Here is a 16,966-nt window from a genome sequence, read left to right as displayed (position 1 = left end):
ATATGTATATATTTTACTATTAATTTACCTGATGTGCTTCTCTTTGTTCCCAGGACCGTGGCTTGAAGTCTTCTGGGTAGAAATGAGCAATAACTTCTTCAACCGAAGTATGTTTCATTTCTACCATCTTTAAAAATGCACGGAATCCAACTTTTGCGGCAATAATGTCTTCATCTTGAGCAGTTTCCTCCGTAAGTACTTCTGTAATAAGTGCACCGTGTCCTTGACGCTCTACTAATTGGACTAAAGCTGACTGTGATTGTGGTACACGTAAAGATGGAAAATATTGTGAATCATACAGACTTTCGATTTCTTCTGTTGTTAAACCATTTCTTAACATATATCCAATTTTAGCTAATTCTCGAAGTGGAGATTCTCCAGGACCAAACTCTTTTGCGTTAATAACCTCCAACAATTCATTTATTTCAGCTACAGCTCTTGTATCTTTTTCAACCATTTTTATTATACCCTTTTGTTTCTCATGTGGTGTGTCTTCAAACGGTTCAGCAGTTTCTTCTTTCTGTTGTTGTGAAGATACTAAATAGTCGTGTGGAGTTATAACTGGTTCTCCTTTTTCTGGTTTAGGTTTTGCTTTTTCCTTTTTGTCTACCTTCTTGTAAGATGCAACGTCAGTAGTTTCAACATGTTCTGCTTCACTTACTATAACTTCTGCTTTTTCTTTATCGATTTCTTTTATTGGTACTGGTTCAACGATTGGTTGTACTTCTTCTATTACTGTTGCTGATTCATATACATCTTCAGTTACTTGCTTTGCTTTTTCTTTTTTAACTATCTCTTTTTCAGTTTTCTTTACTTTTTCAGATTTTACTTTTTCTTTCACTTCTTTTACTTTCTTTATTTTTTCTCCTTCGTCAAATACTTGCAATTTAGCCTTAGTTAATGCCATGCCGATTTCACTAACAGCTTTACATGTATAAGTTCCTTCTAACTGTTTGGAGGCTTTTCTTACAGTACATGTTGTTCGATTATCTTTGTTTTCAATCACGTAACGCTCATCAGTTCTAATAACTTTATCATCTTTATACCACAATATTTCTGTAAAAAATATACAAATGCACTTGACAACATGAACTTCATTATAGAAAATAAACTTTTTATGTACTTTATAAATAACTAATTCAATATCCAGCTTAAGACGATATAAAGTTAGAATGAATTCATTAAGGCTTAACTGGAATAACCATTAAAACAAGCGACTTTCACTTATCAAAAACTATATCACTCGTATATGCAGTATTATATATTTCAAAAACATATTTAGTTATCTTTTCATAGTAGATATTTATATATTCTAGTAGCTTTTACTCGCGACTTCAGCCGTGTGATCAGGATATGGCTACTGCCGGGATATGAAGTAGTTTCTTTCCTTTTTCATCCCATATAGTACATGTATAGCAAATTTTATACTGATTTGTTGAGCCGTTAAGGCGCTATAAGGTAACAATCAAACTCGCTTTATTTATTCGATGAATGGAATTAAATATGCCTCTATTTTTTTCTATTTTCAAATTATATTACCAAATCTACAAAATACATAATTGTCAAGTAATTCATGATGATATGCCATACGTTTTGCATTTATATTTATTTCAAAACTACTCACATTTAATTTTAGTTAGTATTAAATTCAAAGTAAAATTATTTCCTACTAAATATTATTTCCTAATTTACTTTTTAGTGACTAGAATTTGTTTTTATTGTTAGCTGTTGTAATATCCATGTATGTCACTAAATAAATTATTTTTATTTCTTTCTATCTGTTTCAATTTGGTTAATAGTAACTAAGAGCATAAATATAAAATACGTAGTCAATAGCTACCTGGAGTTGGATTGCCGCTATAAACAGCTTCAAATACAACGGTCTCTTCTTCGTGAACACGTTCACCCATTATATCCTTTACAAATGTAGGAACGGATTGTGTCGCTGAGAAGAAATAATAACCAAACTATAAGCATATTGAGACTCACAAATAAAAGTTTTATGATTATATTAGATCATACCATATAAACATATATAATAAGAAAATGGAAATATGACGGTACCAGGAGCGATAAAAAGTAACTTATAATGATCTGATACACTTTTTGACTAAAGTAAAGACTAAAGTCAAAAGTAGACGTGGTTTGAAACAGGTAAAAATAAGGAACCTGTGGCACATATTCCAATTCTAGTATAAAAACCGTTCCACGATTAGGCCGAGGTGACAGATTGTGGAACTGGAACAATCGTTACGGTATCAATGGAACAAGTTGTTCCAATTTGTTATTGTTTAAAGTTGTCCTTTTACTGTACCGATATGTGTGCCTCATCTCTATTCTAGAGTCTTCAGAAGCGATGTATATGCATAAGGCAAGATACGAGACTAGGTATTTATTTCACTCTTCGGTAGTGAAAATAAATACATTGGGAACCAATATATAAAAACAAACCCCTTTTTAGGCGGGTGAAAATATCAAAGTCATAAAAACTTATTGAAATAGATAATATTTCTTTCGTGTTGTAACTGAAAATGTATTTGGTCCAGCCAATTACAAAACATGGGTCCAAATCCTGTCCGTTTGAACGGTCAAAATTTGTTATTCAATAGGTATATGTATTTATTATATTACCTTTTAAAGCAGCCTGTAATTCTTCCATGTGAGTGACCCATTCTGGTTTTCGGTATTCCTTTGTACCAATGATACCTTCAAACATTTTAAATAATTACCTCAACTGTACATAATCATGTAAATAATATTCAAGATGATGATAAAGGTACAAAATTTAACAAAAAAGAATCAATTACTATTACATATAACACACATTGTAATATTTATAACTTTATATATATATATATATTTTTTAAATTACAATATATTTTTTGTAACCTATAACATACATAAAGTATTGTTGTGTGTCAAACTATAATATATAGTACTAAAAACATGTATGTCATGTAGGTACATAAATGGTTGTAATGATAACACATGTTGTGTGAAATTATAATGGGATATTTTCTTAAAGTTATTATCATTGTTCAGGAAAGGATTAGGGGTTTTAATGCTACAAAATAATAATATAGTACGTCGAAAGAACCAGCTGCAGGATGCAGATAACTGAAATCATAGCAAATAAAACACATAAAAAGTAGTTAAAACGTAAGCCTACTATATTACGCATTAAAAGGCTTAAAAAGCTTTTAAACAACAGAAAGAGCATTAATAAATTCATATTACATATATGAAAGATAATCAAAACTCATTTTTAAATTTACTAAAAAAGCACTTAGTTGAACAAACTTAAAAGAAAATTCTATGGACTAATAATTTGCAAGATTTAAAACGAAATGAGACTTATTTACCATTAAAGCATAAAACTCACTTTCTACAGACAAGGCTGCAATTGTAGCTGTAACACCTAGTGGATTGAAAGCTTCAAATATTATTTCTCCTGTGTCGTCTTGGTAAACTTCAGGTATAATCAAAATTGATGTACCGTCCTCCATTTCCTCTATCTGGTATTCTTGAGACTGTACAATCTCTACTCCTTGTTTTAACCATCGGATTTGAGGTTTCGGAACGCCTATAGCTTTGGCTTCCAATCTAAAATTGAATAGTATGTAATTAGTCTTTGAAGAATAATACGAATTATCATTTTGTACTTTGACGGAATGTAATTATCTGTGTAGAAAAATTGTGTACATTTACTAATAATAATTTTTTTTAGTAATAAAGAGTGTATTATGTCCGATTTTAACTCACCTTGTCAGTTCGCCTTCGTTAGTAGTTACTACAGTTGGCAGTGCTTTTACAATTCTTGGCGCAAATTCTTCTATGTCACTTGTTCTCTGCAAAATTTAATGATTTAAATTATATTTTTATAATATAATTTAAAAGAATGCTTGTCTTATTTAGTTTATCGCCATATGATTTAATTTCTTTAAAAAAATATTTTTTAATAAATTTAATTCAATAGGAATTAAAACGCTGCTATATGTGTAAATAAATTTTTTATCGTATGTATTATAAGTCTTAAAACGACTTTGTTAACATTGATATTTTATACTTTAAATGGAAAATAATAAATAGTAACATCCACGATGTACAATTTAGTATATGATTAACATTTTACTTTGGTATGAGAGCATTTTTAAAATATTCTTTTAGAAATCTAAAGATGTTTCGTATATATACCGGAGATTGTTTTATTACTTTTCAAAATTTAAAAATGAATGAAATATTTCCATGTCTATATTCTTGAAATTAAAAAAAATAATTAAGTAGTAGACAATTTAAAAAAATTATCAGTGGAATAACTTTCCAAATATTAACTTACCTCATCGCTTAATATATCTTCTTCTGAAGCACTCGGTACGTATTCATATGCTAGAAACACATAAGAATATTTATGTAATTCAGTTTTTTTATATAAAATACTTCATAAAATACTAGTGTCTTTTTTAAAATAAAATGCATAATTCCTTGTCATTTTACCTTTATTACAGTTATTATTATTAAAATATGTTAGAGAAATGAGTGGATTATTTAAAGTAAATTTGTAAGGAATTATACACTTTTAGTGCTACAAATAAACGCAGTTAACATTAAAAAAGCTCTAATGCAAGCATTGTTTCTAAGTTGAAATTTATTTATTTGATACCATAACATAATCAGTCAACGTATTTATTGATACTGTAAGTTCAGACAAAAGTGCTTCAAAACATTTTCAAATAGTGTATTTAAAAGGAAGCAATGAATGAATAATAAGACTGATGTGAAGTTCTTTTTTTTTTTTGCAGCAGAAAGTTTCACAAAAAAAATAAATACTTTTCTCTTATCCAGTTGTCTTATGGAACGTAAATTCGAGTATTATAACAACTTCAAAACTTTAATATTATAATCGAAATCTAAAATGGTCCTTATTAATTTCAAAATATAAATGTCTCTACAGATGCATGGCAACTATATGAAGTAAGTATAATAAAAGTTAGAATTTATTTTGGTAAAACAAGTGCAAAATTAAACATAAACTTCGTATGTTTTTTGTAGGCACATGCAATACATGCAATCATGAAACTGGAACTACTTGCTACCTTCAACATTTACTATACATTCGCTGTTACAACTGCCAAATTCGTTCGTGGCTATGCAAGTATATTTCCCTGACATTTCCGGAAAGGCCTCTTTTATATACAGTTCGCATAATCCTGATGCTTGTCTTGCTATTGTAATGTCTCTTGCTTTCTGGATTAATTGTCCATTCTGGTACCAATAAATTTTTGGCCAAGGTTGTCCTATTACTTCACATGTTAACATTATAGGCTCTCCATCCATTACCGTAATTGGGGATAAAGATTTAATGACGGTTGGTGCTTCCCCATACAGTTCTTTTTCATGTTTTGATAGTAAAAGTGAAGCCGAACTTGAAACAGATCCAGCAAAATTTTCCGCTCGACAAGTAATAATTCCAATTAATTCCTCACTAATATCTTCAATACAAAGACAAGATATATTATCTTTTGTTGTAACATAAATATTATTTAATTTATTTTCTTTAGCATACGATGCCACTTCTTTTGTATCTATAAACCATTGAAACGAGGCGCTTGGACTAGAAATTACCTCTGTTTCCAACAATACTATATCCCCTAAATAAACTTCTTTAGGACGAAGCGGTCTTATAAATACAGGTGGCGTTATTTGGCTATCATCTGTAAGTTTTTGCAATTTAACAGTACTTGCAGATTTAGCAATCATATTATTTCTTTCAACGACCACCTCATATTTTCCCACTTTTTTCTTATCTGCATTATTTATTTTTAAACGAGATATTCCATTTTCAGTTACTATACGACAATCATCACTTGTCTCAAGTAGTTGATTATTACGATACCATTTAATTTTATTATCACCTGCTGCATCAAATGTGACGACAATTTCAAATTCACTGTTTTCTGTTACTGTTTTTGCCATTATTGGTTCAATAATGATAGGTCCAACTTCTGTAAAATATTTATTGGTTAAAGTAATGTGTGTCTTATTCTTCTTCCTATTTTTTTTAAGAAACCTTATTTCGTCTACATAAAAAAGGTTAACAAGAAAAAAATGTTAAGTATAGTAATTGCGATATATACAATTTCATACATAAAGACAATATTAATTAAAAAATAAAATACACTGATAGTTAAATAGTAAACATCTATTAATAACAAAAATATAAATATCAACCAAAGTACAAAATTAAAACACAAACAGTAAGTTTCATGTATGTTAAATATTTATGTATATAAAAAGAATATTGATCATACGTTATACAGCATTATGTCATTTTCAAATTTTGAAAACAATAATCAAAGCAAATTATAAAACATTGACATGTTAAGATCAAATATATTTTAATACTTTTTTTTCGCATTTACTTTATAGTAAATACCTATATTTACTGGATCAATCCTGTGCCAATTTACTAATATATTTTATTGTATTAATTTCTAATAGTTACCAGAATAAGTATATCGACGGTTGAAAGGCAAAATTGACTAAGCGACAAAAATACCTAAACTGAGTTTTATATACCATTCGAATCGCCTGATTTTTCTGCGTCGATTGGTCTAGGTTTTAAAATTCTACGATAATTTTTTTGTCGGTTAAGTACTGCGTGATTTTAGCTAAATTTACAATTTTATGTTTACTTAGCGACAAAAAAAATGTCATTTAAAGAATATTTGCTACTTACGCCATTTTAAAAGTTGAAATATGGATTTATTCAATTTTTCATATCTTTGCTTTCACTTTTATTTGCAAGTAGGAATTTTTACTTGTTATGAAATTTCGTTTTTATCTGTTTTAGTATATTGTACCTATTTAAAAAAATATAAATAATTTGGTTATGTAATTTTACCTGATGTAATATTTTGTGATATTGCAATTTATGTAATTTAACTAAAAATAAAATTAAAGTAAATTATATCTTAGATATTTTTACCTGTATAAAAATATGTTTGCTTTTAGCGGTATATATTTTTACTGCATATATTTGACTCGTTGAAATGAGTAAAAATGGCGCTTAGATAAATTTACCAGTACGCGAAATACAAATATTATATTTGGCAAATAGAAAATGTGTATGTGTTTATTACCATTGACATTGCAAGCACGATAATAGATAACACGGCATCAACTAAACAGGTGGCATTTTCTGGCACTACTATTGTATCGATTGATCATGATTATAATATCATAACGTTAAATAAATCTGATAACTCTGCATCAAATATATATAATTACGAAAATGAGAAAAACTCACGTTCTTTAACATCAGACCATGATGCACCATCTACATCCACCGGTTTGAGTAAAGAATCCAATGAATTAAATCCAATTAAATATAAAAGAATACCTAAGAAAGATGTTAGTTATATTGATTATATGTCAGATCAAGAAGACTTTTCCATATTTTATGGCATAAATGATTCAGATAATTGGTCAGAAGGAGAAGAAGTAACCTCTGAAGATGATAATAATATACAATGAAATAGAAGAAAAATAATAGGAAGTAAAATGTACTAAAAAAATAACACTAAAACTAACGATGATAGTCCTGATAACCAAGAACTAGAAATTATCGGAGAATCTGCGTCCAAAGCTAAAAAATTAAACCTAAGAAAAGAACGAACTAAAAATATAAAATCTGGTAAAGAATATATTACAAAGACTGGTATAGTTAAAACAGCGCCTAATCCTTGCTCTGGCAAAAACTCTAGTAATAACTGTGGTTCTCTATGTGAAGTAAAAAGAGGAAATTTTTCAATGATTTTTGTGATCTTGACCAAACACGTCGCCGTGATTGTTTAGTATCTATGTCAAAAAAGGATTCATCAAACGTAAATGTACAGACACTGATAAGCGCAACTACACTATTAAATATTTTATTAACAAAGGCGAAGGTAAAGAGTATGTTTGTCAACAATTTTTAGTAGCTACTCTGAACATTTCTGATAAAACAATTTACAATATTGTAAAAGATTCTACTTTTGGATGCACGAAAGAAAATATGAGAGGGGTATCTGAACCCAGAAATATGTGAAACCCCTTTTGCCACAACAGAATATCAGTGTTTTGCTCTTTTGAGGGCAAAGCAATAAACTGAGTTGTGACCATTTTGTATTGTTACGGCACACGCACAAAAGGAAAAATTGTACTTGGCTTTATGTATTTTTTTAATAATTTCTCTTCTCTCGCTTTTTATAATTTATGTGCTTGTAAGTAACACAAATAAATTATATGTCTATCAAATAGAACTAAAAAAAAAACTACTATAGATGCTGTTAAGAGATTTATCCAAAAATTACCAGCCCTTGTATTATAGTAGAAAACTGGCAGTATACAATATTTGCTTTTATGAAAATGGAACTCGTAATGTTTTCTGTTACTATTGGGATGAAACTAATGGCAAACGAGGATCAAATAAGATTGTATCAATACTGAACAAATATATTAAATCTGTAGATACCAGAGGAAATATCAAGCAATTACTTTTATATTGTGACTGTTGTCCCGGTCAAAATCGTAATCGTACTGTATTAGCAATGTTTCATTCATCACTACAGGAGTATGAAAATATTAATACTATTAAAATAAATTTTCTCTTGACTGGTCATACTTATATACCCATAGATAGATTAAAGATAGAATAGATTAAAGAATACAATTGTTTACGCACTATCTCAATGGTTTTCAATTTTTGCATATTAATAATCTAACTGGAAAGATAAGTAAGATTTATATTATGACTGAGAAGGATAAGCAAAACGTTAAATATAAAATATTCGTGAACACTAACGCTTCTTTTGATACTGAAATTCAATTTAAAACCAAGATATCTCTTTTATCTTGTTATCGATCGCAGCTTCCAATATCAAAAGCCAAATATGATGATCTAGTCAAACTTTTCACAGACGATGTTATTCCTAATTGCTTTGTTAGCTTTCCACGTGCAATAAATATCAAAGACACTCTAAACTAATCAGATATTAAAGATTGTAATTTTAATAATAATTAATTAAAATAGTTTATTAAACTAATTATAATAAAAAACCAGATAACCTATTATAACTCTAACAATCATTTATTATTTTTAATAGACGAAAATTAAAGACAGGTTTTAGATAAATTATGTGAAAGCAAAATTAGTCTTCTTATATTATGAATATTTTTGTTAATTTTATAGTATAATTTATTATCATTATTACATTATAAATAATTAATAATAATTAGTTTAAAGTCAGTTTGGGATAATTTTAGGAAAATTTATTAACTAAAGATACATATTCTGCTAACACAACAATCATACAAGAACTTACCTAGACAATTTTACTTGATTTTGTTCAATCTAATATACGTCTTTATATAATTGTACTTATAAGGAGATTTAGATGAATCAGGATAACGATATTTTTACTCGTTTCTGTTAACTTTTTAGGTAAATTTATATAATTTTACCTGTAACCAAATCTAGGTATTTTTTATCTGACCGACATAAAATACTTCAAATTTTAGTCTGGGATAACTTTCTTTGATATCAAAAAATAACAAAAAATATATGTTTTCCGTAACTGTTAAAATTATTTCGATATGTCAGGTAAATAGTTATGATTTTTTTTTCAAAAATTTCAACTTTAAACCGCTCTCCTGTAAAGTTTATTAAATGTCGCTTAGTTAAGGTTGCCTTTCAACCGTCGATATGTGTAATTTATTACGACATACTTTTTATTACTTTCTACCTATTAAATACGTTATTTCATATATTAATTATTATCAAGCATCAATAGTGCGATGGTCATATTTGCACTCAATTGCTGTTTTATATTAATTTACATGCTTTGAAAACAGTTTACAGATAAAAAAAAGAAAGTATGAGTGATAAACTAAAATTAGCACAAATAATATATATTACATATGAAAAAAATTTAATTGTTAATGACAGGCCATTTTTTATTAGTTCATAAGTCAATAAACACGTGGGTGTATTTTTGTCGTTTCTAAGTAATGTCGCGTCCTTCATTTAGCCATGCATCTGTTTGCATTTTGTATAGGACACTTATTCAGATAGAATGTACTTTCGTTGCTAAATAATAATCTAAATAAAATCATTCATACCTTTTTGGTGTTCTTTCTTCACTGTTTTCTTAACTTGTTTCTTGTGTTTGGTCACTATAGTTGTTATTTCTTCATTTTCTTCGACTTTGGGTTCTTTTGTTACTTGCTGATCAATAGAAATTTCGTCAATCACTTCTTCCTCCAAAGACTTTTGTTTTTTAGTCTTTTTCTTAATTTTATCTACTTTGTCTTCTTTAACCTTAACAGTTTCTAAGATAACTTCTTGCGATTTCTCTTCTTCTAATTCCTTGGATTTAACAACAGGTTTAAGAGCAACTTCTTCTGGTTTTTTCTCTTCAGGTATTTTGGGCTTAGGAATAGGTTTAAGAACAACTTCTTCTTTCGGTTCCTCTTCTTTTGGTCGCCTTTTACCTGTTGGCCATTTGACTTCTTCAGGTTGAGTTTCTTCCACAGATTTTTGTTTCTTCACAGGCTTTAACTGAATTTCTCCTGGTTTTTCTTCTTCAGGCGCTTTTGGTTTCGGAATAGGTTTGAGAACAACTTCTTCTTTCGGTTCCTCTTCTTTAGGTCGCCTCTTCCCTGTTGGCCATTTGACTTCTTCAGGTTGAGTGTCTTCAATAGGTTTTTGTTTCTTCACAGGCTTTAACTGGACTTCTGCTGGTTTTTCTTCCTCAGGTGCTTTCGGTTTCGGAATAGGTTTAAGAACAACTTCTTCCTTTGGTTCCTCTTCTTTTGGTCGCCTCTTCCCTGTTGGCCATTTGACTTCTTCAGGTTGAGTCTCTTCCACAGCTTTTTGTTTCTTCACAGGCTTTAACTGGACTTCTGCTGGCTTTTCTTCCTCAGGCGCTTTCGGTTTCGGAATAGGTTTAAGAACAACTTCTTCCTTTGGTTCCTCTTCTTTTGGTCGCCTCTTCCCTGTTGGCCATTTGACTTCTTCAGGTTGAGTCTCTTCCACAGATTTTTGTTTCTTCACAGGCTTTAACTGGACTTCTGCTGGTTTTTCTTCCTCAGGCGCTTTCGGTTTCGGAATAGGTTTGAGAACAACTTCTTCTTTCGGTTCCTCTTCTTTCGGTCGCCTCTTCCCTGTTGGCCATTTGACTTCTTCAGGTTGAGTCTCTTCAATAGGTTTTTGTTTCTTCACAGGCTTTAACTGGACTTCTGCTGGTTTTTCTTCCTCAGGTGCTTTCGGTTTCGGAATGGGTTTAAGAACAACTTCTTCCTTTGGTTCCTCTTCTTTTGGTCGCCTCTTCCCTGTTGGCCATTTGACTTCTTCAGGTTGAGTCTCTTCAATAGGTTTTTGTTTCTTCACAGGCTTTAACTGGACTTCTGCTGGTTTTTCTTCTTCAGGTGCTTTCGGTTTCGGAATGGGCTTAAGGACAACTTCTTCTTTCGGTTCCTCTTCTTTAGGTCGCCTCTTCCCTGTTGGCCATTTGACTTCTTCAGGTTGAGTCTCTTCAATAGGTTTTTGTTTCTTCACAGGCTTTAACTGGACTTCTGCTGGTTTTTCTTCCTCAGGCGCTTTCGGTTTTGGAATGGGTTTAAGAACAACTTCTTCTTTCGGTTCCTCTTCTTTCGGTCGCCTCTTTCCTGTTGGCCATTTGACTTCTTCAGGTTGAGTCTCTTCAATAGGTTTTTGTTTCTTCACAGGCTTTAACTGGACTTCTGCTGGTTTTTCTTCCTCAGGCGCTTTCGGTTTCGGAATAGGCTTGAGAACAACTTCTTCTTTCGGTTCCTCTTCTTTAGGTCGCCTCTTTCCTGTTGGCCATTTGACTTCTTCAGGTTGAGTCTCTTCAATAGGTTTTTGTTTCTTCACAGGCTTTAACTGGACTTCTGCTGGTTTTTCTTCCTCAGGTGCTTTCGGTTTCGGAATGGGTTTAAGAACAACTTCTTCCTTTGGTTCCTCTTCTTTTGGTCGCCTCTTCCCTGTTGGCCATTTGACTTCTTCAGGTTGAGTCTCTTCCACAGCTTTTTGTTTCTTCACAGGCTTTAACTGGACTTCTGTTGGCTTTTCTTCCTCAGGCGCTTTTAGTTTCGGAATGGGTTTAAGAACAACTTCTTCTTTCGGTTCCTCTTCTTTTGGCCGCCTCTTCCCTGTTGGCCATTTGACTTCTTCAGGTTGAGTCTCTTCCACAGATTTTTGTTTCTTCACAGGCTTTAACTGGACTTCTGCTGGTTTTTCTTCCTCAGGTGCTTTTGGTTTCGGAATGGGTTTAAGAACAACTTCTTCTTTCGGTTCCTCTTCTTTTGGCCGCCTCTTCCCTGTTGGCCATTTTACTTCTTCAGGTTGAGTCTCTTCAATAGGTTTTTGTTTCTTCACAGGCTTTAACTGGACTTCTGCTGGTTTTTCTTCCTCAGGCGCTTTCGGTTTCGGAATAGGTTTGAGAACAACTTCTTCTTTCGGTTCCTCTTCTTTTGGCCGCCTCTTTCCTGTTGGCCATTTAACTTCTTCAGGTTGAGTCTCTTCAATAGGTTTTTGTTTCTTCACAGGCTTTAACTGGACTTCTGCTGGTTTTTCTTCCTCAGGCGCTTTCGGTTTTGGAATGGGTTTAAGAACAACTTCTTCTTTCGGTTCCTCTTCTTTCGGTCGCCTCTTCCCTGTTGGCCATTTGACTTCTTCAGGTTGAGTCTCTTCAATAGGTTTTTGTTTCTTCACAGGCTTTAACTGGACTTCTGCTGGTTTTTCTTCCTCAGGTGCTTTCGGTTTCGGAATGGGTTTAAGAACAACTTCTTCCTTTGGTTCCTCTTCTTTTGGTCGCCTCTTCCCTGTTGGCCATTTGACTTCTTCAGGTTGAGTCTCTTCCACAGATTTTTGTTTCTTCACAGGCTTTAACTGGACTTCTGCTGGTTTTTCTTCCTCAGGTGCTTTCGGTTTCGGAATAGGTTTGAGAACAACTTCTTCTTTTGGTTCCTCTTCTTTTGGCCGCCTCTTTCCTGTTGGCCATTTAACTTCTTCAGGTTGAGTCTCTTCAATAGGTTTTTGTTTCTTCACAGGCTTTAACTGGACTTCTGCTGGTTTTTCTTCCTCAGGCGCTTTCGTTTTTGGAATGGGTTTAAGAATAACTTCTTCTTTGGGCTCCTCTTCTTTTGGTCGTCTTTTACCTGTTGGCCATTTAACTTCTTCAGGTTGAGTTTCTTCCACAGGTTTTTGTTTCCTCACAGGCTTTAACTGGACTTCTGCTGGCTTTTCTTCCTCAGGCGCTTTCGGTTTCGGAATAGGTTTAAGAATAACTTCTTCTTTGGGCTCCTCTTCTTTGGCTCGTATTTTTCCAGCTCGCCAACTTACTTCCTCAGGCTGAATTTCTTCCACGGATTTTTCTTTTCTCACCGATTTGAGCTGCACTTCTTCTGGTTTTTTCTCCTCAGGTACTTTCGGTTTCGGAATAGGTTTGAGAACAACTTCTTCTTTCGGTTCCTCTTCTTTTGGCCGCCTCTTCCCTGTTGGCCATTTGACTCCTTCAGGTTGAGTCTCTTCATCAGGTTTTTGGTTTTTCATAGGTTTCAATACGATTTCTTCTGGCTTTTCCTCTTTTTCTGGAACTTTTTGCTTAGGAATGGGTTTAAGTACTACTTCTTCTAATGGTTCTTCTTCTACAGGTCGTCTTTTACCAGTTTGCCAGCTCATCTCTTCAAGTTTAGTGTTATCAACAGGTTTTTGCTTTTTCACGGGCTTCAAATGTACTTCTTCTAGTTTTACTTCTTCTGGAACTTTCGGTTTCGGAACGCGTTTCAACATAATCTCTTCTTTATGCTCTTCTTCTTTTAGTAGTCGTTTACCAGTTAGTTTAATTTCTTCCTGGTAACTGTCTTGTGCAGATTTCTGTTGCATTACTGTCAACCTTTCTTCTTCTGATTTTTCTGGTTCATAAGTGGTCTCAACATCGTCAGTAATTTTTAAAATTACCGTATCTTCTTCACGTGTTAACGATTCTTCAATAACTATAGTTTCCAACTTTTGAATGGAACTTTTTCTTACTTGTTTCAAGGTAACATCTTCTAGTTTTTCTTTAGCAATTGGAATTTTTTCTAATTTCGTTGGCCTTAATTTAATAATTTCCTGATTCCAAGGAGTAGGTTCTTTCCTTTCTTCCAAAATAGGTTTTCTTTCTTCAGAACGCGGTTTTCTCCAATGTTGAATGTCTCGTACTTGTTCATCGAATACTTCTTCCTTTTCTTCAGTAAAATCCACAGATTCTGACTTTTCTGGTTGTCTAGGCTTCCGCCAGTGTTTAGTTTCTACTTTTTCATTCTTAATACTTTCATCTATTACTTCAGACTTTTGTATATCTAATATTGATTTATCTTCCGTTATCAACTGTCTTTCCTGTGATGTAGGTTTATGATCTATTTTAGGTTTCCTCCAGTGTTTGGCTTCAATATTCTCCTGCTCAGTAGTCGACTCAGATTTTATTATATCAAGTATTTCGGAATCTTCAGTTACTAATTTTTTGTCCAAGAATAATGGCTTTTCGCTGCGTGGCTTTCTCCAAGATTTAGTTTCATGTATCTCTCTAGTAGTTTTTTCATCTGAAACTTCATTAATTTGTGATTTGATACTACTACTATCTTCAGTAACTTCCTTTTGTACTAGTTTTGGTTTCCTCCAATGTTTAACTTCAGAAACTTCTTGCTGTTTAATTTGTTCTATATTTTTATCGATTCGAGATGATTCAAGAGTTTCTTGGTTCTGTACAGATAAAATATTAGAATCCTCAGAAGTGACAGTTTTTTGAACAGTTTTTTGATCTTGACGAGGTTTTCTCCAATGCTTAACCTCTAATTTTTCTTCTTTAGTTACGTCTATTGTGTCTGTTTGACTTTTTCTACGCCATGGTACTGTAGTTGTTTTCCTTGATTCTACGTCTTGAAGATTTTGTATTTTCAAAATATTTATGTCTTCAGTAGTTTGGTATGATGTTCTACTGGAAGTTATATTATTTTCTTCCGAAATATATGCGTCGACTTCAGTCTTATCTTGAAATTTCTTTTGAGAAGTTGTTATTCGGGTTTCTGTAATAAATAAAAATATATTTATTTGATTTTGAAGAAAAATGTATATGAAAATATTTTTAGTTCACAGCACTATAAATATTTATAGAATATTTTCTGATTTCTCAATAAACTTGTCAAAGTACCCTCTTAATCTTGAAGTATAAACTTTTTTTTTTATTTATTTATTTTAGTACAAATATGTGTATATGGTGGACTTAATGCTAAAAGCATTCTCCCCCAGTCAACCATAGGGAAGTGTCAGAATACTCGAATGCGGTATTACTATTTATTGATATACATATACATACTAAAATTACATATATAAACGAATAAATATATATAAATAACAAATATATGACATATATTACATTATACATGAAATTGAGACTAATATAAAGCACTTACTGCTCGGATAAAGTAAAAAATGAGCGTGAACGTTTTTTTTATTTTTTATATTAAGTGTATACTGGGTTTAAATCTATATTTAAAAATACTATGTTTAAAATAGTAATAAAATAATAATATTAATAAAATGTATTTTAAAATAGCTAATATTAGCTATTTTAAAATATATATACGAGTATATAATGACTTTCCTTACAATGCAGAGAATCAGTGGATGCAGGTGACCCAAGACCAACCTTTACGGCAATCTATGGAGGAAGCCTATGATCAGCAGTTTGATGAATAATGGCTGAGGTGATGATGATGTACTCTAGCAATGAATATATCCTCTAAATAGAAGAATATATATCAGTTTTATATAATGTAGTTACAGTATTACAGATAGCTAGTAACATACATTTATGGTTTTTCTCATTTGGCATAATATGCTATAATGTAATGAACTAGTCGTTAAAAATATTGAACAATGGTAAAAAACAGTGACCCTCCATGCACTATCGGTATAGGATGGCACCAATGAAGGATGATAGGCAAGGATGAAAAATGATCTAATGATCCGTGGTGAAATTTTTACAATAATTTCCAGAGAGGATCACGTCCATGTGACCTATCACTGCTAGTATTATACCCTATCAGTCCAACTTCCAGGTCGGATACTACCAGGTCTATATTAATTTGCTGATCCCCGTTACTGATAATTCTTTCCTCTTTTGTCGATGAGGACAGGCAATTTGAGGGTAATCACTAGATAGATATTTATCTTAAGTGTATAATAATAATAATAACTTTATTGCATAACCGTGATTGTAACAAATTCAGCACTGGAAATTACAATAAAAGTAGGTACGAATTCATTTGGACATTTGGATCAGCTTAAACATCTGTGTCTGAACTGGGTTATAATACCTGTATCTCAGACAATGGCGCTCAACCTTCATTAAATACTTTAATATTAGCTCAGCAAAATTTTAGTGCTACATATAGAATGTTGATTTTATATAAAAGTTATATATTAAATATAATAGATACTTTATTTGAATAAAGTTTATTGGGAGCGCGGGGGAAGGGGGAGGGATTGTAAGTAATGCAAACTATCAGTCCCATTTTTAGCAATTTACCCTGTCAGGTCGACCTCCACGTGCCCCCATCCCACCCACTTGGAAACCATCGTGCTGAATTCCACGATGTTGCCCATGTGACTGATCTGAATTTTTCACTGTCATCTATCATCCCTAACGGGTACCCCGTCAGCGTCTACCATTAGCACAGGCACAATTACTATTTCATTATTATCCATTGAAAAAGGCGATTCTTTTAAACCCTGTTAGGTAAACCAATAGATTACTTAGGAGGCTCATCTCGTGCATGCTCTATATTATTGCTATAGCAAATTAAAATTAAACAAGACAACAATATTTCGCTCTTTTCAGTGCGACCACTAACGGAAACTTAA

General features: G+C 31.9%; 1 protein-coding gene across 13 annotated transcripts in view; it reads right to left on the bottom strand.

The window, feature by feature from the left end:
• Positions 1-16,966, bottom strand: part of LOC113518820 (titin) — a 121,907-nt gene that overhangs the window by 52,828 nt on the left and 52,113 nt on the right. For 12 of the 13 annotated variants that reach the window (XM_052895390.1, XM_052895392.1, XM_052895393.1 and 9 more), the window contains exons 22-29: positions 10,159-15,126; positions 5,094-6,002; positions 4,337-4,386; positions 3,763-3,848; positions 3,383-3,603; positions 2,632-2,706; positions 1,841-1,945; positions 29-1,056 (exon numbers count right to left, since the gene is read on the bottom strand). In XM_052895390.1, the coding sequence (XP_052751350.1) occupies positions 29-1,056; positions 1,841-1,945; positions 2,632-2,706; positions 3,383-3,603; positions 3,763-3,848; positions 4,337-4,386; positions 5,094-6,002; positions 10,159-15,126 (7,442 nt within the window). The remainder of the gene's footprint in view (positions 1-28; positions 1,057-1,840; positions 1,946-2,631; positions 2,707-3,382; positions 3,604-3,762; positions 3,849-4,336; positions 4,387-5,093; positions 6,003-10,158; positions 15,127-16,966) is intronic. The other variant, XM_052895391.1, reaches the window with a different exon arrangement.

This window comes from Galleria mellonella, unplaced genomic scaffold, assembly GCF_026898425.1.
Source record: "Galleria mellonella isolate WM207_F2 unplaced genomic scaffold, CSIRO_AGI_GalMel_v1 utg28, whole genome shotgun sequence".
In the NCBI taxonomy this organism is placed as follows: domain Eukaryota; kingdom Metazoa; phylum Arthropoda; class Insecta; order Lepidoptera; family Pyralidae; genus Galleria; species Galleria mellonella.
Note: the sequence above shows the minus strand (reverse complement) of the source record. Positions and strands in the feature narration are given on the sequence as shown.